A 27,927-nucleotide genomic window follows, 5' to 3' on the forward strand; every position below is an offset into this window, starting at 1 on the left:
TGTTAAATCGATCAATAAATGTGAAGTTCGGCATCATGTTAATTGAGGACAGGATCTCTGTAAAAATCTCTGTGAGACTGAAAAACAGGATTTAATCTCTGCCAGACTCTTCAAAGGAACAAACCATCTAAAGCATCGTAAATGCCTCTCAGAAAAGTATCCGAGTAAATACTGAGATTCTGCCCTCTCCAAAGCAGTCCACCGTCAAACATCCCTCTTTCAGAAAGTCTTGCGTGTTGTTTTTTGACACTCAGAAAAATAAACAGCTGTTTTGTATATCGAGATGTAAACATCAGCTGGGAATTTTACATCTTTTCTCCATTTAAAAGCACAAAACAACCATCAAATAAATAATCGTTCAGCACAGAGCCGAACTCTTGGCAGACTGATGGTTTTACTGCCCTGATATGTGTGGGGGAACCGAGAGAGAAACGGACGGGAACCCGACCAGAACCAAGAAGACAATCTAATTACTACCAGACCCAAACAACACACGAGCAGTGGAGAACCCAGAGAGGAATGACACTGTGTTTTTGTAAACGATACACTTACCCCATTCAGAATTCATCCCATCATGCACCGCTTCGCTGTAACCATAGCAACAATTCCAATCCATTCCCAACACTGATCTAATAACTCACAAGTGACGATGTTTGGTAGAAATCCAATTAAAACTCCTTCCCATGATGCACTTACTCTTCGTATTTAATGTGGTACGTGACGTCCTCGCGGCTGTGCGTTGAATCCGTTTTTGATGTTGATGGTTCACTGTTGTCTAATGTTTTCTCAGATGTGCCGTTACTGTCCGTAGAGGTGGAGTTCTCCTCTGAATTCAGCTTTGCATTAGTCCGTTTGCTGGGGCGACCCACCCTGCCAGCAGCGGGCGCTGCACCAGCTTTGCCGTTCTGACCTTTAATGGCGGGAGTGACTTTTTCAATGATGCCCTCGAACCACGCGCCAACACTGACGTCTCTACAGTCCACCAACTCATTAATCTGAACAAGGAGCAGAGAAGAAACCAATTATTGTTTATATATTTCCTTTTATAATACTTGATAGGCTAATTACAGACGCCTTAATATAATATTAACTTTATATAAACTTTGTAACTTAATACTTACCCATATTTAATATACAGTATTAGTGCTGCAACAACTAATCAATCAAATCGATGATAATCGATAATGAAAATAATCGACAATAACTTTTTTAAACTACATGCAATTTATAGCATCTATATTGTAAACATTTTTGTACACAGAGTATAGAATAGTAGTTAAAAAAAAATACAAATATATTTTAATATTATATATAAACTGGCTTTTTTATCTTAATTAATTCATTCACTGAACATTGGTATCTTTTACCACATTGCCGTTGTCGCCGTATTGATGCATCCGTCTGAAGTGAACTTACTTTGTACAGTCCGATCCCGGGATCAATGAGGAATGTTCGGCCGGATGTGGAGGGCTGACTGTCGGATACTGGACTGCAGGATTTGGATCCATTCCCGTTGCTATCGCAGATGGTTGCTGGGGAAACTACTGTTGTGGTGGGTGTGGCTGAGATTGGGACAGAAGCTGTGGTGGGCGGGGTCACAATACAGGTCACACCCTCACCGTTGTTGAGGGCGGGGCTGTCTGGCGGGTCTGTCTGCGAGCGAATGAGAAGCTGGACGATGTCGTTAAGGCCGACGTTGTAATCGAAGAGCGTCTGCCCATCCTCCATCTATGAAAGAGTTGCAAAGACCGATTATTTTTAGTTCAACAAGACAAGTTCAACAAGTTTGATGAGATTTGAGATCTGTTTATATATGTAAATGAGAATTACATTAGCAACTAACCAAGCGCAACTTCGGACTATTAATTTTGTCATTCTGTGTATCCAATAATTGTGTCGATTTGGCGCTAACCGATTAATCAGACAATGTTTATTTTCAATGTAAATGGGGTTTCTAGAATGTTAAAAAACAGTCAATCTTTCCTTACGATGACGGGCACAGTCTCAGAGGCTTCAAGAGTCCAAAATGAACAAAATCCCAGATGCAGTTTATTGTGCAACCAAAATCCAGATAAAGACCAGAAAGAAAAAAGGAACATTTGGTGCATAACACGAGACTTTTAACTATAGACAAGCTTGAAATATACAGTGACTCTTATTTTGAAATGGAGACTTGACTCTGTTACAGTGCTCTGTTTGCAAGTATTTACCAAATTAAGCTTTTTATAGCCTATATATATATATATATATATATATATATATATATATATATATATATATATATATATATATATATATATATATATATACATATACACTATACTACCAAAAGTATTCGCTCATCTGCCTTTAGACGCATATGAACTTAAGTGACATCCCATTCTTAATCCATAGGGTTTAATATGATGTCGGCCCACCCTTTGCAGCTATAACAGCTTCAACTCTTCTGGGAAGGCTTTCCACAAGGTTTAGGAGTGTGTTTATGGGAATTTTTGACCATTCTTCCAGAAGCGCATTTGTGAGGTCAGACACTGATGTTGGACGAGAAGGCCTGGCTCGCAGTCTTCGCTCTAATTCATCCCAAAGGTGCTCTATCGGGTTGAGGTCAGGACTCTGTGCAGGCCAGTCAAGTTCTTCCACACCAAACTCGCTCATCCATGTCTTTATGGACCTTGCTTTGTGCACTGGTGCGCAGTCATGTTGGAACAGGAAGGGGCCATCCCCAAACTGTTCCCACAAAGTTGGGAGCATGGAATTGTCCAAAATCTCTTGGTATGTCTGAAGCATTCAGAGTTCCTTTCACTGGAACTAAGGGGCCAAGCCCAGCTCCTGAAAAACAACCCCACACCATAATCCCCCCTCCACCAAACTTCACAGTTGGCACAATGCAGTCAGACAAGTACCGTTCTCCTGGCAACCGCCAAACCCAGACTCGTCCATCAGATTGCCAGATGGAGAAGCGTGATTCGTCACTCCAGAGAACGCGTCTCCACTGCTCTAGAGTCCAGTGGCGGCGTGCTTTACACCACTGCATCCGACGCTTTGCATTGCACTTGGTGATGTATGGCTTGGATGCAGCTGCTCGGCCATGGAAACCCATTCCATGAAGCTCTCTACGCACTGTTCTTTAGCTAATCTGAAGGCCACATGAATTTTGGAGGTCTGTAGCGATTGACTCTGCAGAAAGTTGGCGACCTCTGCGCACTATGCGCCTCAGCATCCGCAGACCCCGCTCTGTCATTTTACATGGTCTACCACTTCGTGGCTGAGTTGCTGTCATTCCCAATCGCTTCCACTTTGTTATAATACCACTGACAGTTGACTGTGGAATATTTAGTAGCGAGGAAATTTCACGACTGGACTTGTTGCACAGGTGGCATCCTATCACAGTACCACACTGGAATTCACTGAGCTCCTGAGAGCGGCCCATTCTTTCACAAATGTTTGTAGAAGCAGTCTGCATGCCTAGGTGCTTCATTTTATACACCTGTGGCCATGGAAGTGATTGGAACGCCTGAATTCAATTATTTGGATGGGTGAGCGAATACTTTTGGCAATATAGTGTATATATATATATATATATATTATTTATTCACCAGATAATTATTATTATTATTTTTTTTAACAGATGAGGTTTAATGAGAATAAGGTTTATTATTATTCACAAGATAATAATGAATTTGTGAATGTGCATACTCACAATGTATGTAATGATGTAGGACGATGTAATCGGATATCGACGATGTCTTACAAAGATCCCGATGTCGATTGCGACACTCAATTGACAGACGATTGGGAAAGTCATAAAATATATTAAACAATGTGACGAGGCTGAATCCAGTTCACAAGCTCCTCGTCCAAATGTATTTCATGCGCAGGTATTTTTGCTCATCTACCCGCAACAGGCGGGCGACCTGTAAGACATCTCGAAACGCTGTTAGTCACAAAGACACGCGCTTGAAGAAACACACGTTATTATATTTAGAAGAACAGACAAAAGAAAAGCCGTCAATGCTCGTGTCTGATTCGCTGTTTGTTTAGAGGCGTGCAGCACGAGTCTGTCGAGGAACAAGCGCATATAAAGAGTTTCTCCGTTTCATTCGTCTGAAAACTGTTTGCAAGAATAACGTCATCTATGAGAATGCTGCAAATTATCTCCGATCATCTCAGGAGGTGCTGTGAGTTTAATTCGCTTTATTTCCACATGGTTGGCATGCACTGTGAATGCAACTCTGTGGGTTCAGTAATATATATCTTTGTATTAAAGAAACAAAGACGAAAGTGATTAAATCATAAAGTAATACAAGACACGTTCACCTTGAACCTAAAATTTAGTTTTCTTTTCTTTTGGCAGCATTTTTTTTTATTATATCCCCTTTTCTCCCCAATGTTGGAATGCCCAATTCCCACTACTTAGTAGGTCCTCGTGGTGGCGCGGTTACTCACCTCAATCCAGGTGGTGGAGGACAAATCTCACTTGCCTCCGCTTCTGAGACCGTCAATCCGTGCAACTTATCACGTGACTCATTGTGCATGACACCGCGGAGACTCACAGCATGTGGAGGCTCATGCTACTCTCCACGATCCACACACAACTTACCACACGCCCCATTGAGAGCGAGAACCACTAATCGCGACCACAAGGAGGTTACCCCATGTGACTCTACCCTCCCTAACAACCAGCCCAATTTGGTTGCTTAGGAGACCTGGCTGGAGTCACTCAGCACACCCTGGAATTGAACTTGCGACTCCAGGTGTGGTAATCAGCGTCAATACTCGCTGAGATACCCAGGCCCCTTCTTTAGGCAGCATTAACTGTATTACCAAAACGCGAATGCGATAAGAACACACATTTGGCAGCATTATTTTGGGAACACAAGGGAATTTATTAGGCTTATTTATTTAGACTATTATTGTCTTTACATTTATATATGTCTTCAGTAGCAATTTCAATTTAGAAATGTATTTTATGTTTTTCATGTTTCAATAAATGAATTCATTTTTTAAAGCAAAATCAATAAAGCAAAAACATTCCCTGACCCTCGGCAGGGGGGCTGACGATGTAATTGGATATCGTGATATTTTTTAAGGCAATTATTGGGCACATTTCCATAGATACGACACCAAATAATCTGTAAAACCGATATCTTGGTCAATCTCTAAATTTTTGTTGGAGTATTTTTGCATTCAGAATATTCAGATACCCATGTATGGGACACAAAGGGCCTTTTGACTGAGAAAAGATACTTTATGGGGGTTCAGGGGTGTCCCCGAGAGAAAGTGTTGATAAAGTAAATGTCTGAGTGGGCCATTGTTATATTTTCCTAAAATCTACTAACAACAAATAAAGAATTTACATAACAGTGCAGCTTAAAAAGACTGTTTGCTTAAGTATAAATGTGCTGACTATGACATAATGGGAACATTCACATCATAAACAGAGAACTCTGTTAGACTAACTAATAATTTCAAGTCTTTCTCTGCCATCCATGCCAGAAATGATGACATCTTTAGTTAATTTTCCCCCCCAAAAATCTGTTTGTATATTATGAAAGGCTTATAACATGCTGATTAATCAAGCTAAATTTAGACGGGGAAAATTGTTATAGTCTAAACATGTTTTATTGAATGTTGGGTCCATATCACTGATGTGCACAGAACGGGGGCAGCAGGGGCGCAAATTTAAAATCTCATCATAATCTCACAATAACAGTAATAATGTGTTATGAGACTTCTTTGGAAATCGCGGATGTATTAAAGAAAATTAAGCGGAGGTGCTTTAAGAGCGTGTGCTACAGGAGATCAGGGGGTGTATTCTAATCGCAAGTGATCCTCCCTATGCCCTATACTCACTCTGAAGTGCAGAGCCCTTGAAGTGGGTACTCTGAAGGAAACATGGCATTACTGTATGAATGTACCTTCGCTAACAGTCTTGTGGAAGGGCCCTTCGAGAAAAGATAAATTTTCTCACTTTCGTTTGAATGAGCTTTCGAGTTGCATCCCCTCCCGCAGCAGTGCCCTTCAAGAAAGCAAAAAATGCAGTTTTGAATTCGTCCCGGGAACATCGATGTGTCGTTACCTCAGACGAGTAACAGGTCAGATAAAAAGTCCACTCCATGTATTGTGTTGCAAGTTCATCAAAAGAATAATACTCAATTGCTACCACATTTCTGACATCATGTACCACTAGTGTCGACAGATTTATTTATTATGATGGGAGCGGTCGTGTCGCACTCAATTTGTGTTTTATAGAATATTGACATAAACTGAAGGAGCCGTCTGGTTCAGCCAAAGCCAGTTTGGTTTTGTTGAAACTAATAAGCCAACCATTAGGCTACCACAGTACCTATACGCATATTACGCAGTCTGCGTAGGGCACCATCATACCCTAGAGGGGCACCAGAAACTCCACCGGCTGCCCTTACTCGCACGTTATCCGCTATTCAAGGACCCTGTAGCATTCGCGGAACACAGTCGATCGCCTTGTGCTCGCACTCTCTCATCACGCCTTCGCACCATGCACCACGTTACCAGGGTAATGCCACGGTACTGAATGATTGATCATGTTCATATTTCATGATACTGTCATGGAAAAATACCATGGTTTCACTGTGACACATGTCATAAACATGGGTGCCTGGGTAGCTCAGTGGTAAAGACGCTGACAACCACCCCTGGAGTTCGCGAGTTCGAATCCAAGGCGTGACTCCAGCCAAGTCTCCTAAGCAACCAAATTGGCCCGGTTGCTAGGGAGGGTAGAGTCACATGTGGTAACCTCCTCATGGTCACTATAATGTGGTTCGTTCTCGGTGGGACATGTGGTGAGTTGTGCGTTGATGCCGTGGAGAATAGCGTGAAGCCTCCACACGCGCTATGTCTCCGTGGCAACACGCTCAACAAGCCACGTGATAAGATGCGCGGATTGACGGTCTCAGACGCGGAGGCAACTGAGATTCGTCCTCCGCCACCCGGATTGAGGCGAGTCACTACACCACCACGAGGACTCAGAGCGCATTGGGAATTGGCCATTCCAAATTGGGGAGAAAAAGGGGGGAAAAAATAAATACATAAAAAAATACAAAATAAGCATGGGGTTAATCACAGGCCATGTCTGAAAATAATGAAGTGTAATACCATTGTGCTTTTTGTGAGAAATATTACAGAATAGACTATTACTTGTGATAAAGGAAAAAAATATGTACAGTATGTACTGTATATACAAGAAAATGTTTAAATATTCAAAAAGCAAAGAATTTAGGTAAGTATTTATAATAAAAAAAAAATATTTTGTTTTTTTAAATCAGTGCCCTTTTTTATCCTTCCGCCCCATCCCTGCTAAGGTCTGTGCACGTCACTGGTACATATTGTGTTACATAAGAGTTCAGCAGTTTTGTGTAGACTCCATTAGTCATCTTTAAAGGGTCATGAAACACTAAACTACATTTTCTGAGATGTTACCAGATATGTATACAAAGTAATTCATTTTAATTGATTTTTTGCGCTATTTTCATCTTCCGGGTTTAAAACCAACATCGAATCAATGTCACACGATGTGACGTGTCCCTGTACTATAGTGCATCATTGCTTCATTGGTGTCTAATCATTATTAATGAGACTGCGTGGCCTTATCCTATGAGAACAGGCTATCTCATGAATATTAATTAAACCATGTGACCAGCGCTTCAAACTCTCAAGCACTTCAGTGTCAGTTGAGAGAATTGATAGTACCGACGCGAGACCCCCCCCCCTTTTAAATTATCTTGCAGCACGCATTTATAAACGTGAGTGTTTCGAGATATGCGGTGAGGTGGACTGTCTCTGACTGAGGCTCGTATTGTCACAAGACACAAACCCTATCCATCCATCCATCCATCCTTTATGTAAGTGTGTTAACCGGTCTATCAAAAACAAAACGAAAAACTCGCACACTTACTCACTGCTCCAACAATAACTTTAATCCAAAACACAATTCTCAATACACAAATACAAAACGCACTCTGACATCCATACCAACACACACACACACACACACACACACACACACACACACACACACACACACAATATTATCTGCATCATTTATTCAATTGTCCTGCAGTGCTCTATAATACAGCAAACAGAGAATAGGGGAAAAGCATGTATTTGCTCCATAGGCTAAACATGAGAAAAATGGCACCATCTGGTGGAAAATATAAAAAAAAATTACATTTTTGGGGGCCTGGGTATCTCAGGGTGTGCTGAGTGACTCTAGTCAAGTCTCCTAAGCAACCAAATTGGCCCGGATGCTAGGGAGAGTAAGTATTTATTTAGTGTACTGAAACATTATGGGTATGGACATAAGTTTATTCTATGGATCCAGATTTTATATACACATCCACAGGCATCGATTATTACTAATAATTTTATTTCGCAGCCATTTAATTAATATAGGGGTACTAAACAAGGTTGCCCCTTTCTCCACTGTTGTTTAATTTTGGCATTGGAGCCACTAGCCTGTAAAATCAGAGCAACGGAGAAGATCAAAGGGATTACAAAATTATCCTTATATGCAGATTATATTATCCTTTATTTATCAGATGTACCCGAATCATTACAAACAGCAGTAGCGCTTATAGAAGAATTTGGGAAAATTCAGATTATAAAATAAATTGGGGGAAATCAGAGCTTTTATATATTAATCATGGTAAAGAGTTAACTGGTCATTTGGAAATGGAGGCTATAATTAATATTGCTAAAATGGGGGCCTGGGTAGCTCAGTGGTAAAAGACGCTGGCTACCACATGGGGTAACCTCCTCATGGTCGCTATATTGTGGCTCGTTCTCGGTGGCGCGCGTGGTGAGTTGTGCGTGGATGCCGCGGTGGATGGCGTGAAGCCTCCACATGCACTATGTCTCCATGGCAACGTGCTCAACAAGCCACATGATAAGATGCGCGGGTTGGCGGTCTCAGACGCGGAGGCAGCTGGGATTCGTCCTCTGCCACTCGGATTGAGGCGAATCACTACACCACCACGAGGACTTAAAAGCACATTGGGAATTGGGCATTCCAAATTGGGTGAAAAAAAAATAATATTGCTAAAATGGAAATTAATTACCTAGCAAGTACATGTGAGATGAATCTCAAAGATCAGATAGATGCAAGAATTACAAGATGGAACCATCTGCCCATAAGATTTTGGGGAAGGATAAACATCATGAAAATGATGATATTGCCTAAAGTACATCACATACTGCACGTTACCTGCCATTATACCATCAGTATTAATTTGGAATGGGAAAAAGCTCACAGCGCTCTGAAAAGTCTTAATGCTCCGACTAATAAAGAGGGTCTTAACCTACCATATTTTTATTACCATCATCTTGCTTTTGGGTCTTCGCACATTAGAGAATGGTTTAAGCCTGGGTGAACATTGAACAAGACATGATAAACAATTAGGGTATCTCTTTAGAATGCCTTCTTCATACTGAGCTATGCCCAAAATCAGTCTTAGAATCACCAGTAGGAACCTCATTTAATATTATACAGGCATACCATAGGCTACTTGCATTTAAACCATAATTAAATCAACCATTATGGTTAAATCCATCATTTTCTGTAAAATCCAAAACATTCAATTGGGGTAAATGGAAGCAAGTTGGTATTGCTGGTATAAAAGATGTGGTTAGTGATAAGAAAATGATTCCATTTCAACAATTAGTAGAGGAGAGATGCTTAGTTACAAAGTATAATAATAAAATCAATCCAATTGGATGATCTTTATGATCAGGAATTTGCGTATGGCAGCGAACTGACTTCTGATGATGATAATGGTATTAATAAAAGGCGCATATCCTATGATTTATTAAATAAAGAAACATACATTGAATCTGATAACTGTGCAAAACAATGTGTTATTCCAGTGAATTACATTTAAAATCAATATGGCGAAATTCGAAGTACACGTTCAGAACTGTAAACTACTGCAATTTAAGATTCTAAATCGCCTTTATTGTACACCAGCTAAATCACTGAAGATGGCAAGACATGGAACCTAGGTATCTCAGCGAGTACTGACGCTGACTGTCAACCCTGGAGTCTCGAGTTTGAATCCAGGGCGTGCTGAGTGACTCCAGTCAGGTCTCATTAGCAACCAAATTGGCCCGGTTGCTAGGGAGGGTAGAGTCACATGGGGTAACCTCCTCGTGGTCGTGATTAGTGGTTCTCGCTCTCAATGGGACACGTGGTAAGTTATGCGTGGATCGTGGAGAGTAGCATGAGCCTCCACATGCTGTGAGTCTCCGCGGTGTCATGCACAACGAGTCACGTGATAAGATGCGCAGATTGACGGTCTCAGAAGCGGAGGCAACTGAGACTTGTCCTTCACCACCCGGATTGAGGTGAGTAACTGCGCCACCACGAGGACCTACTAAGTAGTGGGAATTGGGCATTCCAAAATTGGGAGAAAAGGGGATAAAAAAAATAAAAATAAAAAAAGATGGCAAGTCATGATAATGGTTTATGCGATAAATGAGGAGGAAGGAAATCTGCAGCACTTACTCTGGAATGTATTCTTGGTGATCTCTCAAATTACAAATGTCCCGCACATCGTAAGTATTTATTTTTAATTATCTGCATAATCACTATAAAGGTTATAATGCAAAAGTGGGTAGATAAGAATATGCCTTCTTTTAAAGAATGGGTTACAGATGCTGTTAATCACGTTAAAATGAAGAAAGTTGCATATAGTTTAGAGTATAGATCATGTGGGGACTCTTGGAGAAGTATCTTAGTAATTAGGGTATGAATAGGTAATTGGGTTATTTTGATGTGTGTTTTATTGAATGGAATGACTGATATATACTGCATGTGTCCTTTGCTGATTTTTTAAAGAATTGTTTTATGAAATATGATTACATGAACACAAATTTGTATATGCAAGAATATATGTGTAGCTATGCACCGGAACTTTTTTTTGAGAAGGTGTAATGTGGTTCTAGCTTTTCAAATGTATTTATCTAAATCGGGGTAAATAATGGGCGAGATGGCTGCTGTGGTGCATTCATATCAGATATAAAATTGTCTTCTATGCAAGTTATGCATGGAAGCAATCAAATAAAATAAAAAAATGGGCATTTATCATGACAAACCTACCTGGAAGAAGAACTAACAGTTTGTCAAATAAAACAGACTGTGAGGCAGACTTGTTTTGTGACCATTTAAATTGTATTATGAATATATCTGTAAGATCGGCCACCCTGCTGTGTAGATAACACTAGTTTACGACTTGTTAATGCTAACAAGACAAATCTCCACACTTTATTCTGACATAAATATTCCCAGTCCCAGTCATACTGGATACACATTAAAACAGACGTAATGTTCCCATTCGTGTGTGTCTTTGTATCATTATGTGTGTGAGTGGCGGTGCTGCACTCGGGGCAGTTCTGCGGAAATCTACAAATACTGAGATTTCAAACGGACCAAGACTGCACCAGCGACGGCATTTATCAAGCAGAGCGACGGACACCAATAACTGCCGATGGCTTTGAGTTCAGCTGAACCGCCAACAGAAGATAAAGAAATCTTAGAATAGAGATGCCGATTCTAGTGTACGTGTGTGTGTGTGTGTGTGTGTGTGTAGAAGGTTGCTATAGCAACCAATGAGGTTCCAATCCACACATATTGTACTGCTGCACAAACACACAATTACAATATCTAGGTCTGTGCCGCCATTGCACTGCAATATCACCGTACACAAGAGGACAATGTTCATAGAGACAATAAATATGCTTTAGTAGGCTGTGTGTGCGCGCACGTGTGTGTGTGTGTGTGTTTCTCATTAACATGAGAATCCGAGGTGTAAGATGTGTTTCCTGTTCTCCTGTTACAGCGATACAGGCGGCAGCTGGCATTTTCCCCCCCTCACACGCTCTCGCTTTATTATGCATGACAGAGAGAACAAGAAAAACCTGAGAAAGAGACTCCACACCTGTGACGGCATGACAGAACTAATCAAAACAAAGTAAAGCTGCTTAATTAGGAGCCACACTGCATTTTTACGTTTTCTAATTAAAATGTGCGATTTTGCTTCAAGTCATAAGCCTCTACGTTGTTTTATACTTGTTGTTTGGTCAGGTCCATGTTTTCTTACGATCTGCTCGACTGATGCACCAAAAGACTCGCCGAGCTGCTCTGAACGCAGACGAAACGTTTGGCTAAAAACACGCGTGCCCATAGTATCGCCACAGACACGCCATTTCCTCCTGAGCACTTTTGTCACACGTAAACCGTCTGATATTTACAGTTCTCTATGATAATGATATGTGCCTTTTAAAACCAACAGTAACGAAGCAGAGCGCATAAAACATAAATGTGCTCGCAGAACAAACAAAAAAAAAAGCATCAGAGACAAACGGGTGAAACCTGAACATTTCGGCACAACATCATATTATGCATACAGAACATAAAGCCTATTTTAACACCATTGTGATTTTTTGCATTGTCACATTTTTTTTACATGACAATTAAACACATTTTACCTACAAATGTTTATTAATGCAATGCGAATACAGCGTAAAACATGGCAATATTTGTTCTGATTGTAATTTATTGTAATTGTCATTAATATAATGAATCGAAAACCAGGAAGGGTGATTTTCATTACTGTATTACAGTAATATGATGCCTTTAAAGATCTCATTAAAGGAATGAAAGTTTGCACCTCGTAGGTTAATAGGGCGTGCAAGCGATCCATTCAAAAACCTTGTAATGAAATAGAAAAGGGAAATATACGGTTGTTCATTTAAATGTTGGATGTAATATCTATCGCTCAATATGTACATCTGTCATGTGTGCCTGCTTTGCTTCAGCCAGTATAGACTTGTTGACAAAACATATCATCATGACACATGCCTGTTTGGCCAAGGATGTTCATGGATAATATCGGTTAATCGATTAATTACCGGTTAATACTGGCGGTTACTCGGTTCAAAGAATTTGCATCCCTATGAGCAACTGGCCAAAACAGCATTAATGTTGGTATTTTCATACGTTTAAAGGGAAATCAGCTAAAGCTCTGTAAAATAATTTTTGCAGGAAAATGCTCAGACCGACAATGACTCACGAGTGGCTCATGTTTGGCTTTTTGTCAAGACCAGATTCCAGACACAGAGAGACAATCACATGCAGAGCTTTCAGTTACACATCTCACACGTGTGTCTGCGGACATCTCACGGTGTATTTCAAATCCTCATACAGATGCACAGGAGTGTTTGAAGAGGCTTTGTACTTTAGAGACAAAAATGTCTTGAGGAGTGGTGTTTAACAGAGCGTTGCTCTGAGGTTGCTTACTAGCTCAAGTCACAAGTCTCAATGATGTTCTCATGTAATAATTTACAGAATACAATTACAAAATTGTCTTATTGTTGACGAGCTCTGTTCCTGAAAGATCTGCTCCATATTCAGCTCTCTGGCTGCCGCGACGACATTTTGGGCGAGTGGTGAAATGGCATGATGGTTATGTAAATCCAGCAGCCCTTCTGAGGTTCAAATACACCCGTTATTACCGACACTGACTCGGGACTTGAAAATGTGTGTGAATGAAGTCATGAATAAAAGCACTCTAGCGGAGTGTGTTTTTCACTGCACAGTTGTGTTTGTGTTTGGATAAGTGTGTCTGCATGTGTATCATTTTGAGACTTTACAATGTGTGTGTGTGTATGTGTGTGTTGCACTCCAACAAAGACGGAAAATCAAACTAGCCATGCAGGGGAATGTACGCCACTGCAGAGCCCAGTGTGGAATTCTGGGATATATGAGGAGACGCCCCATCACCCCTCCCCCATCATTCCCGCCAGTGGAGAAACCACAGAAAGAAGGAAATAGGTCACATTCAAATCAAACAAACAAACCAACGTACAAATCTCTATTGACTAAACTGTCTTGACTACTGATACTGTGGTAAATTCACTCAGTCAACAGTTCTCAACGTATTTCCTTTGACTGGTTCAGAAGACTTCAAATGGTTTTCACTAGACGACACAGCTGTAATTCCAGCGGCTTCTCCAATTAAACAAATAAAAGGTGCATGTCGCGGTCCGATCTGCTCATGGCACAGACAAGCTTCAAAAGCACGGCACACGCTAGCTAGAAAAAAACAACAACAGCAGCATTAATGCATAAAGTGCTGAACGTTCGGCTGCTGCGCGGAAAAATGTTCTGCAATTTAACCTCATCAGGATCAGCTGACGTTCTCAGCACAAGCCACGATTATTTCACACCTTAAGCTAAACCCCTACACACACACACACAAATACACACAAACACACACACTCAATCACTCACACACACACACAAATACACACAAACACACTCACTCAATCACATACACACACTCACAAACACACACACTCAATCACACACACACACACTCAATCACACACACACACACTCAATCACACACACACACACACACTCACACACACACACACTCACAAACACACACACACACTCACACACACACACTCACACACACACAAATACACACACTCAATCACACACACACACACTCACAAACACACACACACTCAATCACACACACAAATACACACAAATACACACAAACACACACAAACACACACACTCAATCACACACACACACACACTCACAAACACACACACTCAATCACACACACACACACACACTCACACACACACACACTCAATCACACACACATACACACACACTCAATCACACACACATACACACACACTCAATCACACACACATACACACACACTCAATCACACACACACACACACACACTCAATCACACACACACACACACACACTCACAAACACACACACACACACACTCACACACACACACACTCAATCACAAACACACACACACACACTCACAAACACACACACACTCAATCACACACACACACACACACACTCAATCACACACACACACACACACACTCAATCACACACACACACACACACTCAATCACACACACTCACAAACACACACACTCAATCACACACACACACACACACACACACACAAATACACTCACTCAATCACACACACACACACACTCAATCACACACACACAAATACACACACTCAATCTCACACACACACACACACACACACACACACACACTCACACACTCACACACTCACTCACACACTCACACACTCACTCACTCACTCACTCACTCACTCACTCACTCACTCACTCACTCACTCACTCACTCACTCACTCACTCACTCACTCACTCACACACTCACACACTCACTCACACACTCACACACTCACACACTCACACACTCACTCACACACTCACACACACACTCACACACACACTCACACACACACTCACACACACACTCACACACACACTCACACACACTCACACACACTCACACACACTCACACACACTCACACACACTCTCACACACACACTCACACACACACTCACACACACACTCACACACACACTCACACACACACTCACACACACACAGGACCCATTTAAGCTTTTATATTTGTAAAGCTTGGTTTATTATAGCTGACAGCTGTTTACTCTAGTGATAATTATGCATCAATAAACAAAGATTTAATAATTCATTAGGGCTGTCATCATGAGTATGAAATTCTGCTGACAATTAATTGTCATACACCCAATTGTAATAAATGATTCATTGTCATACAACTGTAATACCTCTTAAGATTTATTTGAGTTGTATTCACATACACTTTAAAGTCCTATATTCCCATTTAACTTGGAATCATATAATGAAATTAGGCTTTAAAAATAATACATTAAATATATATTTCCAAATACTCAGATTTGTTGTATCTGCTCAGTCGAAATCTGAAATGATCTCATCATTTGGCATCAGACTGCTCAGTGCATTAAATTAAAAAAAAAAATCTAAATATTTCCTCCATCATACTAAAATTATTCTAGCAATAAATAGATTTAATAACAGATGAATCAAAATGTATTCATGCATACATTACTACCGTAATTACTAACACTAACTAACAGTAACACAGTAATTACAGCCTAAATCGTCATAACTAAATGCAAACATCATCATTTTGTATTTCATTGAAACTTGCTGTTGTTGTTGTTTTTGACTCTCACGTCCACACTAATATGTTTTAATTTGTAAATGCATTAGCCTAATTTTATTACATTTATGCCTCCACACAACAATGTTGCGAAAAACACACTAAAATAGTTACATTTTGGTCATGCAAATGGTCTTTATAAACGTGTTCTGCTTAAGCTCTGACCGTAGAACGTCAACACAACAAAAGATACGCTGCTCTGAACTGTGACGAAACACTCGTAAATCTAAAGCGCTTTGGAGGTTCTAACCTTTAGCAACAGACAACCAATCAAATAAAGCCTCAGTACTTACCTCATTAAATATTAATGTGCTTTGTACCGTCGGCGAAACTTTCACACACTGCTTATACGTTCTCCGTCAGAGGGAAACCGGTAAAGTGTCGAACAGTGGTGGCAACCGCGATAACTGCCGTGATGAAGAGACAGCATTCCGCGTTTTGAGGCATATTTCAGAATACAAACGATAATGATTTGCTTGTCGACATTTCACAGAAGAGCATAGCAGCTCCATTGACAGGTTGCGTGTCTGTCGCGAGTTGTATTCATCCAATCAGTGTTATCGACACCACAAATATGCAAATAAGAACGTTACCCCGGGGTTTACGAATGTACAGTGTGAAACATCGGAATACGAATACCCAGGTTTAATTATTAATCCAGGGTAAAGTGGGGGCCTGGGTAGCTCAGCGAGTATTGACGCTATCACACCTTGAGCTGCGAGTTCGAATCCAGGGTGTGCTGAGTGACTCCAGCCAGGTCTCCTAAGCAACCAAATTGGCCCGGTTGCTAAGGAGGGTAGAGTCACATGGGGTAACCTCCTCGTGGTCCTGATTAGTGGTTCTCGCTCTCAATGGGGCGCGTGGTAAGTTGTGCGTGGATCGCGGAGAGTAGCATGAGCCTCCACATGCTGTGAGTCTCCGCGGTGTCATGCACAACGAGTCACATGATAAGATGCGCGGATTGACAGTCTGAGACTTGTCCTCCGCCACCCGGATTGAGGTGAGTAACCGCGCCACCACGAGGACCTACTAAGTAGTGGGAATTGGGCATTCCACATTGGGGAGAAAAGGGGATACATTTTTTTAAAATAAAATATCTGGTGAAATGCTCCACCCGTACAGTTCTCAATGCATGTTATAAGTGAACAGAAATACTGAGCATCTACTTCTGAGATGTTGTTTGTGAATACCGCTTGCATATGAAAATAGCCATGAGCTCTGAGGGCTGAAAATAGTCGGGATCGCCTCACCACTATGCATGTGTTATGTTTGTGTGTCAACAGAGCCATTCACTAATGTGCTGCGCATGCATTATACCCGTGTATATTTACTTATCAAACAGCCTTTTGTGATTCACAGAGCTATCGCACGTCTTCAAGTGGCTTTGAATAAAATGAACTACTTTAATGGTGTTTTTATGGCCCTTTTATGTCATTTTTGGAGCTTGACAGTAACGAACATGACTAACACAGTATTGGATTTGGATTGGGCTCTTCAGAGCCGATACCGATCTAGGTATCGAATTGGTGCATCCATAATAACCAGAGCAAAATTTCAGATGCTATGATGATATTCCTGAGCGATTTATCGATTTACATAGCTAGTTGAGGCAAAGTCACATGACTTTTGTGACGTGCATCTATATTCCTATTTAAATTCTATAGAAATATATTTGTTACTGTTTTTTAATCATAATTTATGCATGTCTTCTTTTCAAATAAGAACAGAATTATCCACCTCAAGCGAGCGTTTACATCTTTTATGCACATTTTGGAAACGCCATTCAAATCTCTATCCAGCATTTTTTATGCAATATCCTAAAATCAGCATAAAAATATGTATATGGAAACGCAGCTTGTGTTTATAAATTCATCCTGGTACACTTTTCAAACACCCAAGGTTGTGGTTTGAATCAGTTCACATGTGGTCTGTCGTTTCTGCAACCCTGATATCATAATTTGCACGACACTGAATACGGTTTGTGGTCAACATTTGAATTTAGGTAAAAATGGCAGACCGTTTGGTGACGCTAGAAGCACATAAATGAAACACTTCAGCAGAAATGTTTCATTATTTCGTAATGGGGGAAATCTTTCGGTAACAGCATTGCACACAAAATGTGGAACAAATAAATATTACATTGTGGTTAACTAAAACTAATAATTAAAAACATCTATAATTATATCTATAATAATAACAGATTCTGTCAAAATTATGACTTACTGCATGATTTTGTTATAGAAAACAATTGAGAAGAACAAAACCAGTGAGGTGGAACAGACAGACACTTTATATTAGTGTGCTTGCGTGAGTGTGCGTGCGTGAGTGTGTGTTGTGGGAGTGTGTGCGCGTGAGTGTGTTGTGGGAGTGCGCGCGCGTGTGCGTGCGTTGTGGGAGTGCGTGCGTTGTGGGAGTGTGCGCGCGTGTGCGTGCGTTGTGGGAGTGCGTGTGTGCGTTGTGGGAGTGCGTGCGTGCGTTGTGGGAGCGCGTGCGCGTGTGGGTGCGTGCGTTGTGGGAGCGCGTGCGCGTTTGGGTGCGTGCGTTGTGGGAGCGCGTGCGCGTGTGGGTGCGTGCGTTGTGGGAGCGTGTGCGCGTGTGGGTGCGTGCGTTGTGGGAGCGTGTGCGCGTGTGTATGTGTTGTGGGAGCGTGTGCGCGTGTGTATGTGTTGTGGGAGCGTGTGCGCGTGTGTATGTGTTGTGGGAGCGTGTGCACGTGTGTATGTGTTGTGGGAGCGTGTGCGCGTGTGTATGTGTTGTGGGAGCGTGTGCGCGTGTGTATGTGTTGTGGGAGCGTGTGCGCGTGTGTATGTGTTGTGGGAGCGTGTGCGCGTGTGTATGTGTTGTGGGAGCGTGTGCGCGTGTGTGTGTTGTGGGAGCGTGTGCGTGTGTGTGTGCGTGTGAAAATGTGTGCATGCATGAGTGTGTGTTGTGTGAGTTGTGAGAGTGTGTGTGTGTGTGTGTATATTGTGTGTGTGCGTGTTGCGTGTGTGTATATGTGTGTGCGTGTGTTGCGTGTGTGTATGTGTGTATTGTGTGCGTGTTGCATGGGGGTATGTGTGTGTGCATTGTTTGTGTGTTGCGTGGGGGTGTGTGTGTGTGTGAGTGTGTGTGTGTGTTGCATGGGGGTATGTGTTGCTTGGGGGTGTGTGTATGTGTGTATTGTGTGTGTGTTGCATGGGGGTATGTGTGTGTGTGTGTACAGGTTTAAGTGGTTTACCAGGAATACATTTTAGGTTACAAACTGGTAATTAGGTTAGGTTTAGGGTTAGGGGATAGAATCTATAGTTTATACAGTATAAAAATCATTACGTCTATGGAGAGTCCATAATGATAGCTGCACCAACATGTGTGTATGTGCGCGTGTGAGTGTATGCGTGTGTGTGTGTGTGTGTGTGTGTCTTTACATGGAAATCCCCTGCAGCAGCAGCTCCGCTGAAAAACTGACACACCACCGAACGCATGGTGGGAACGATGCAACATGACACGTCTCTTTCAAACACAAACACAACAATGCAGTTAATTAGAGTGAAATCCACTCTGACTAGAACACATGGAATCTCCCAGATTCCGGAGTTCTGTTCACGTGACATTCCCTCATGTTTCCTTACGGCTTTACCTGCGAACTGATTAAGTTATTAAAACGGTTTGTAACTCTGGACTAACTGCTTCCATTCACCAGATGAAAACATCCGTTTCGTTCTGGCGGCGAGCGCTGAGGCCTCGCTCAACACCACACGAGCAGATAAAGATGGCCGCCGGAGAGCTGTGAAAAAGAACACTAAGACCACAGACATGCTGCAAAAACACGAGCAGACACTGTTAGGGGCCTCGAACAAAAGGGTTCAAATCACAGACGCAGTCCATCAACCTCTGAACTGAACTATAATCAGTTCAAAAGCGTCCTCAACAGGAATAAACCTTTCATTTTAACACATTCATAGCAAACGGCTTTAAAAAAAAAAAAACACTCTCTATTCCTCACACGTGATTCAGTGCATTTAAGCTCAGCTTTCTTGGTTATCTCTTTAGCACACACACACACACACACACACACACACACACACAGACAGACAAACAGAAGCGTTCTTGTGTCCAAAAAAGCTCATTGGGGCGCAACAGAATGGAACAGAACACAGGAGTCACAGGAGACACTAAAATCATGTTAACACGCATGTGATTACATCATCAACCCCACAGCTGAGGGATCGGTGAATATTCTTGCTTTATTGATTGTGCTTTAAAAATAACAGTCATTTGTTGAAACAAGAAAAACTTAAAACAAAAAAAGATATTTCTAAATTCAAATTGCACTTCAAACAAAACAAAAAAAGCAATTAATATAACAAAGGGCAAATGTTTTTTATTTTTAACCACCTCTCATTTGCCGTCACGCAAGTACCCGTCTACGAAAACAGTTGTAAAATTACTTATACAAATGATCTAAAGAAGATTATATGTGAAAACTCAATAATAACGATAATTGAAATATAAATCAATTTAAGGTTCAAGGTGTTTTTCTATTATTTTATTATTTGTGAACCTCCAGAGCTTGCGTTCATAATGCATGCTAGGCGCAGACGAGTCCGTGGAAACAAGGGCGTAGATTCCAGGGGGGATAGAGGGAGATAACCCACCACCCCAATAAACAAAACAAGCAAGTACAACCCCCCCATGATCAACGGAAACATGTAAATTCTTCACGCTGCAACCCCCCCCAATGTTCAAACCAAATCGATGCCATTGCGTGGAAATAAAGTGAACTAAACTCCGAGCACCTCCTGAAAATGTCCACGGTCATTTTTCAGCATTCTCATTAGGGCTGAAATGATTAGTCGACGTTATCAAAAAATAAAAAAATTGCCGACAAAAATTTTCTTTGTCGAATAGTCATTTGATCTCATTGCATTTTTGTCTTTACTGCACAAGTATAACCAAGTGATAAAATACACATATACAAAATACACTTATATTTAAATTACATTCTCTTAAAGCAAGTTTAAATATCTTATATGTTGCTTCTCAAGTAAATGTATTTACATTTAAACAATTTGAAATGGAAAACAAGACAAAAACGCTTGATAACAATAGGATTTTTTGCAGTGAATTTCTTAAAGAATTTTTTCCCTTTAATTCAGTGAATGTCATTTAGAGGTATTTTTAAAAGATGCTTTTGTTGGGGGCCTGGGTAGCTCAGTGGTAAAATACGCTGGCTACCACCCCTGGAGTTCGCTAGTTCGCCAGTTCGAATCCCAGGGCGTGCTGAGTGACTCCAGCCAGGTCTCCTAAGCAACCAAATTGGCCCGGTTGCTAGGGAGGGTAGAGTCACATGGGGTAACCTCCTCGTGGTCGCTATAATGTGGTTTGTTCTCGGTGGGGCGCATGGTGAATTGAGCGCGGATGCTGCGGTGGATGGCGTGAAGCCTCCACACGCGCTATGTCTCCGTGGCAACGCGCTCAACAAGCCACGTGATAAGATGCGCGGGTTGACTGTCTCAGACGTGGAGGCAACTGGGATTCGTCCTCCGCCACCCGGACTGAGGCAAATCACTATGCGACCACCAGGACTTAGAGCGCATTGGGAATTGGGCATTCCAAATTGGGAGAAAAAGGGGAAAAATCCCCCCCCCAAAAAAAGATGCTTTTGTCCTCTTTATTGTTAGTAAGCATGTTTAATTAAACCTTTTAAGTCAGGGCACAAGCTTAATAATCGGTTAAGAGCTAATGATTAATCGTTGCAATAATCGCGAATAATCGTTAGATTAATCGATTATCAAAATAATCGTTAGTTGCAGACCTAGTTCTCATAGACGACACTATTCTTGCAAAGAGTTTTCAGCCGACTGAAAGAGAAAAGAAAGAGTGAGAACTCTTTACGTCTTTCGTGTACCACAAGACACTCTCGCACTTCACGAACAGCGAATCACACGTCACGTCTGTTCTTCAAAATATTAATAAAGTGTGTTTCTTCAAGCGGCTGTCTTTGTGTCCAATGGCATTTCTTGTCATGTATCACTCCAAGACTTCTCGCGGGTCGCCCGCCACAGTGGCAGGTAGATGAGCAAAATTACCCGCCACTGCGCATGAAATAGGCAACCCACATTTGGCGGCTCGCGGGTGCTTATTTCCAAACCTGTGCTGCTTTTTAATTTATCTATTCAGGAACCGCCTGAGCTAGAGTTCAGTCCGACCGCAGCGCTCCACACTGAGAAACACAGACAGCAGATGTCAGAGTGAATGGAAACGAGATATTTCATCCACCGCAGAACTAGAGTCCGGACAGAACCACACAGAGCACAGCAAATGTCCAAAACACGGATCGTTTGAGAGCAACGAGTCAACAGCACGAACCACATCAGTAACCCAAGACACATACAGAGACAAAAACAACTGCACATTTCACACACCAACATGAACCAACATGAACAACTACTGGTGCAAACGGTACACATCTGTAACCCAAGCAGTGACACCATTCCAAACCCTATGTAGTGAGCGGCCTACCTAGACAGCATTTTTATGCATTGCACACTTCCAAAGTGAAGCCTGTTCCAAAAAGTAAAATCATGCAAACTTCCAATATATGTTGTTCTGGCCAATTTCCACACTTTCTTCATTACTCAAAAGTATGTGTCCTGTGTGAACGACCCCTTAGAAGGCAGCTGCCTATGTAGTGTGTAAATCTGTTCACTTAGTCGATTAAACCCTGTTTTAAGTAGTTTTGCTTAGACTGAAAAATGTTTTATGAACTTGAGCAGTAATAAGAAACCCACTAAAATATCTCTTCTGATCTGAAGAGATTTATATTTATGACTATAAACAAAAAAATATGTATTTGCATAAAAAGAAAGATGTTCTTGTCAAATATTTTTATGGAGAATGTGAAGAATTGTATTGCATAATAATAATAACTAGATGAGTGACACATAGACAGTGAAAGATGTTTTGTAAAATGTCAAATAAAATGCAGTTTAATTAGAATGATGAGAAATTAGTGAAAATGTCACTCGACTAAGTTAACTGACCTTTGACCTGGAGTAAGATATCTCACGAGGGTTCCAGTGAGAACTTGTGTTGGATAAAAAGCATCAGATAAATGCAAATTGTCCACCTAAATGAGCTACTGATGTTTGTTGGTCCAGTCTTGATTTAAAACCATGATTTTATTTTCTTTAAATAAGCAGAAATCTGTGTTCCACTCAGTGAGACACTTACAATGGAAGTCAATGGGGTCAATCCGTAAACGTTACTCAGTAGAGAGCGACTGATATTAGTTTTTAATGACCGTTACGATACTGATTATTTTTATGTTTAAGTGTCCGATAACTGATATACATACATTTTGTCGACAAAACTAATACTGCATACAGTCTACAAAGAACTAATTTGACTAGTTTTAGTTGCAATACACAGCACACTTGTTCAAAGCCCCTCAATTACTGTAATATTTTAAATGTGACGTTTTTTTGTGTCTAAATTTATCGGTGGACCCGATATTAAAGACCCGATAACCAACAAGTGGTCACCACATACACTGTGTTTCAAACTTCAAGTCTTGTGAATAATTTATAAAAAAATCTCATCTGGTCAAATATGCGTATATACAGTATATATGCAAAGTCCTTAATCTGGTGAATATGTACTAGACTATAAAATGCTTAAATTGGTAAATACCTAAATATAGAGCACTGTAGCCAAGTCTTCACCATTTCAAAATAAGAGTCCCGAAAAAGTTAGTGTAGCCGCGTTATGCTCCAAATCTTCATTGTTTTACTGGTTATTATTGGTATTCTGGTTGCACAATTAACAGCATTTGGGATTTTATTCATTTTGGACTCCTGTGGCCTCTGTTTCTGTGTCCGTCATTGTAAAGAAACAATACGATTTTTTTTTTTTTAAAACATTCTGTAAATTGACTTTAAAACTATCATCCCATTAATCGATTATCGGCCTTTTCCACCACCTTAGTTATTGGTATCGGCAAAATCCACTATTGGTCGACCTCTTATGTATATATATATATATATATATATATATATACACACACACACGTGGCTAAATGTTTGGAATAATGTACAGATGTTGCTGCTTCAGAAGGAAATTGGTACTTTAATTCACCAAATTGGCATTTAACTGATCACAAAGTATAGTCAGGACATTACTGATGTAAAAAACAGCATCACTATTTGAAAAAAGTAATTTTTGACCAAATCTAGATTGCAGCCATCACTCCAACACCTTATCTTTGAGTAATCATGCTAAATTGATCATTTGGTACTAGAAAATCACTTGCCATTATATCAAACTCAGCTGAAAAATATTTGGTTTGTTAAATGCAGCTTAAAGGTGCAGTATGTAAACATTTTCATGTAATATTTGCCTTTTTTTGGCAACGGCTTGTAACACAACTTAAAAAATGAGTCCTTCCTGGACTTCCTAGGTTGCCTATTAAAGCCTGTAGACTGATTTTCATGCGAAGGGAGCGGGTCAGTTTTGCCGGGAAAATCCAAAGGATGTGACATTTATGCATGCTCCCGAGAGCCTCAGTGCGTCTCTTCCGCTATTCAACAGTGACAACAAACAGCAACACTAGATAACATTATCTTAGAGATGGAATCCAGCAAACGTCCAGCTCCCAGCACAACACCGACTCCTACACAAACTCAGAGTAACCCAAAAAAACATTTATCTACTGAATCCCGTCTGGCTAAGCGGAAACGTGATCGTGGTCGAGCGAAAACTAGAGTGAACATCAGCAGGACATTTGATTCCTGGAAGGAACTTCGTTTGGTTTTGGGGATCAAACCCGACCCTGAATTGGCGTTCTTCTTATTGGACAGGTAAATTTACATAACTGCAAAGCATGTGAAATATAGTGCCGTAAGGATTGATCTGTGTCATTTTAGCTAACTTGATCTTGCCTGCTAATGCTAACACTGATGAATTACAAGCTACCTTGCTTCGTAACTTTCAAATAATTTCAACGATCTTCTCTTTATACTAAAAGCCAGGTTAATGTCAATGTTCATCTGTAATTATTCAGCAAGGTAAACTACAATAACACATGAAATGAATGCTAGACAATGTTCAAGATAATGCAAAAACCTCCATTCATTAGTGTAACGTAACTTGGTTATACAGAAAATATATACAATCTATTATTATAAAACAATAGCGCATCGATATATATCAGATTGATATCACATCAATACTGAATTGTGTCAACATATTCATAATGTACAGTCTATTTTATAAACAGCTACTGTCATCATCCACCAAATTTAGCTAACAGCTATTGATAAAGCTGACTAGCTAGCTAACGCCAACATAGGCTATCGTATAAATGCAGTCAATGTATCATGCAAAGAAAAGTGATTACTTCAAACTACAGTCTCTCATAGTCAGATCTATATCCACACTTTGTTTTAGCCCTGTTCCAGCACTGGAGAGTCAAATATAATATACAGTCTCAAAGTTTGTAGTAAAACAATCATAACTGTGTCATTTTAATTATGTTACCTCATCTGTCAGTATGATGCCGGTGAATCACCTTCAGTCTCTTTGTACGTTACGTCATTGTTTTGGTCGATGCTCGCTCGCGTCCCTATGGAGTGTGTGCGCGAACACGAGCAACAGGCTGCAGTTCACTGAACGGCCACAGGTGTCACTAATAACTAGAGTTTCTAAATCTTACATACTGCACCTTTAACACTGTCTTTGTGTTTGTTTTTGAGTTGTCACAGTATACAATAGACTGGCATGTCTTCAGGTCAATATTAGGTCAAAAATGACCAAAGAAGAAACAGCTTTCTCTAGAAACTCATCAGTCAATCATTGTTGAGGAGTGAAGGCTATACAATGCTTGAAGATTTCATACAAAGGTGTACACTACAGTCTTCAGGACAGAAAGAGATGTGGAAGACCAGATGTACAACTAAACAAGAGGATAAGTACATCAGAGTCTCTAGTTTGAGAAATAGACGCCTCACATGTCCTCAGCTGACAGCTTCATTGAATTCTACCCGCTCAACACCAGTTTCATGTACAACAGTAAAGAGAAGACTCAGGGGTGCAGGCCTTATGGGAAGAATTGCAAAGAAAAAGACACTTTTGAAACAGAAAAACAAAAGAAAAGGTTACGAGTGGGCAAAGAAACACAGACATTGGACAACAGATAATTGGAAAAGAGTGTTATGGATCTTAACCCCATTGAGCTTTTGTGGGATCAGCTAGACTGTAAGGTGTGTGAGAAGTGCCCGACAAGACAGTCACATCTATGGCAAGTGCTACAGGAAGTGTGGGGTGAAATGTCACCTGAGTATCTGGACAAACTGACCGCTAGAATAACAAGGATCTGTAAAGCTGTCATCGCTGCACGTGGAGGATTTTTTGATGAGAACTCTTTGAAGTAGTTTAAGAAGTTCTGAATATTTTTTTCAAATTATAATAGTAATTTTTCACATTATTAATGTCCTGACTATACACTGTGATCAGTTGAATGCTACTTTGGTGAATAAAAGTACCAATTTCTTTCCATAAGAGCAAAATCTGTACATTATTCCAAACTTTTGGCCGCCTCATATAAATATATATATATATATATATATATATATATATATATATATATATATTTATATATGATCCATATTGTATGTACTGTAGACTGGCTTGTCTGTAAAGATTACCACTTACTCTAAATGTGTATGTTGGTGCAACATGTTTAGTTGACTAGAATAACTTCAACAGGGTAACACGTGACCGTCATAAACATGAGTTTGTTTTTGTGTTGATGGGTCAGAAACACAGGAAACTCTGTCAACAAAAAATAGTCACACGTGAGCTATCTGAGGGGACGATTTTAGTGTATGTTTCACGATATAAAGACAGTGTATCGCGCTCCGCTCTGCAACTGAATCCGGATCAGTTATTATTCTGGACTGTTGCGCAAGAACCGAATCCACATTCAGACAGGAAGCGGAGCGTCATCATACCTGTTTTCCTCTGTAGAAGAGCCGCTGCTGCTCGGGCTTCACATTGAAGATCTCTGTGATTTTCACGCGCAGCGACTCGATCTTCGTGAGGCGCGACAGATCCTCCACCGTCCGCGTCTCTTTACCGTCGATTGTCCGGATCTGGATCCACATCGCTGCTCCGCGCCGTTCGACAGCCGTTAAAAAACAGTGTGAGCGGAAAACTGCGCGCGAGCGTGTGTGTGAGTGTATGCACGCGCCAGCTCAGGGATCCATGCGCGCTCCCGTCTGCGACTAACACGCGCGTGTCAAAAGCGAGAGTCGCGTGAAATCTCGCGTGGGTGGAAAGAAAACAGCGCGTCTAAAGGAACGTCTCTCCATATCTCTTTATATTTATTTATAGACATTTTGTTACAATTTTGTGCAAATGAGTTTTATTTTTCTATCCTTCTATCTAGTCTGTCAGTGGACATCTAATCGACTATTTAGTTTAATCCCTTGTTAAGCTCTTTATTGTCACTGCACAAGTATTAAGAGATTAATTGGTTATACATTACGGATCATTAAGAAGGGATTTGTGTTTTGCTCTTTACCGTAATAACTGAATGGTTATATGCTCATGTAAAAAGTGAATAAAAATCGATTTAAAATATTATTTTTGCCGTTTACTCGCTGTGTAATATATGACAATGTTGCCTTTGGCGACCTCCAGTGGTGAATTCAGAAAACGCCACACGCTCACTGATGTGTGGTTTAAACATCAGGGCCCAGTTGTTCAAAAAGTTTAATTTGGAAATCCCATGTTTTGCCATCCAGTATCAGGTAATC

The 27,927-nt window shown here is 40.7% G+C and overlaps 1 protein-coding gene across 1 annotated transcript in view; it reads right to left on the minus strand.

Annotated features, from left to right (window-relative positions):
* Nucleotides 1-27,394, minus strand: part of LOC127430819 (E3 ubiquitin-protein ligase UHRF2-like) — a 54,835-nt gene extending 27,441 nt beyond the window's left edge. Inside the window, exons 1-3 of the mRNA XM_051680919.1 lie at nt 27,121-27,394; nt 1,417-1,728; nt 697-995 (exon numbers count right to left, since the gene is read on the minus strand). Coding sequence (XP_051536879.1) covers nt 697-995; nt 1,417-1,728; nt 27,121-27,273 — 764 coding nt within the window. The 5' untranslated portion in view covers nt 27,274-27,394. The remainder of the gene's footprint in view (nt 1-696; nt 996-1,416; nt 1,729-27,120) is intronic.
* Between the last annotated feature and the right edge of the window lie 533 nt (nt 27,395-27,927).

Source organism: Myxocyprinus asiaticus, chromosome 40 (genome assembly GCF_019703515.2).
Source record: "Myxocyprinus asiaticus isolate MX2 ecotype Aquarium Trade chromosome 40, UBuf_Myxa_2, whole genome shotgun sequence".
In the NCBI taxonomy this organism is placed as follows: domain Eukaryota; kingdom Metazoa; phylum Chordata; class Actinopteri; order Cypriniformes; family Catostomidae; genus Myxocyprinus; species Myxocyprinus asiaticus.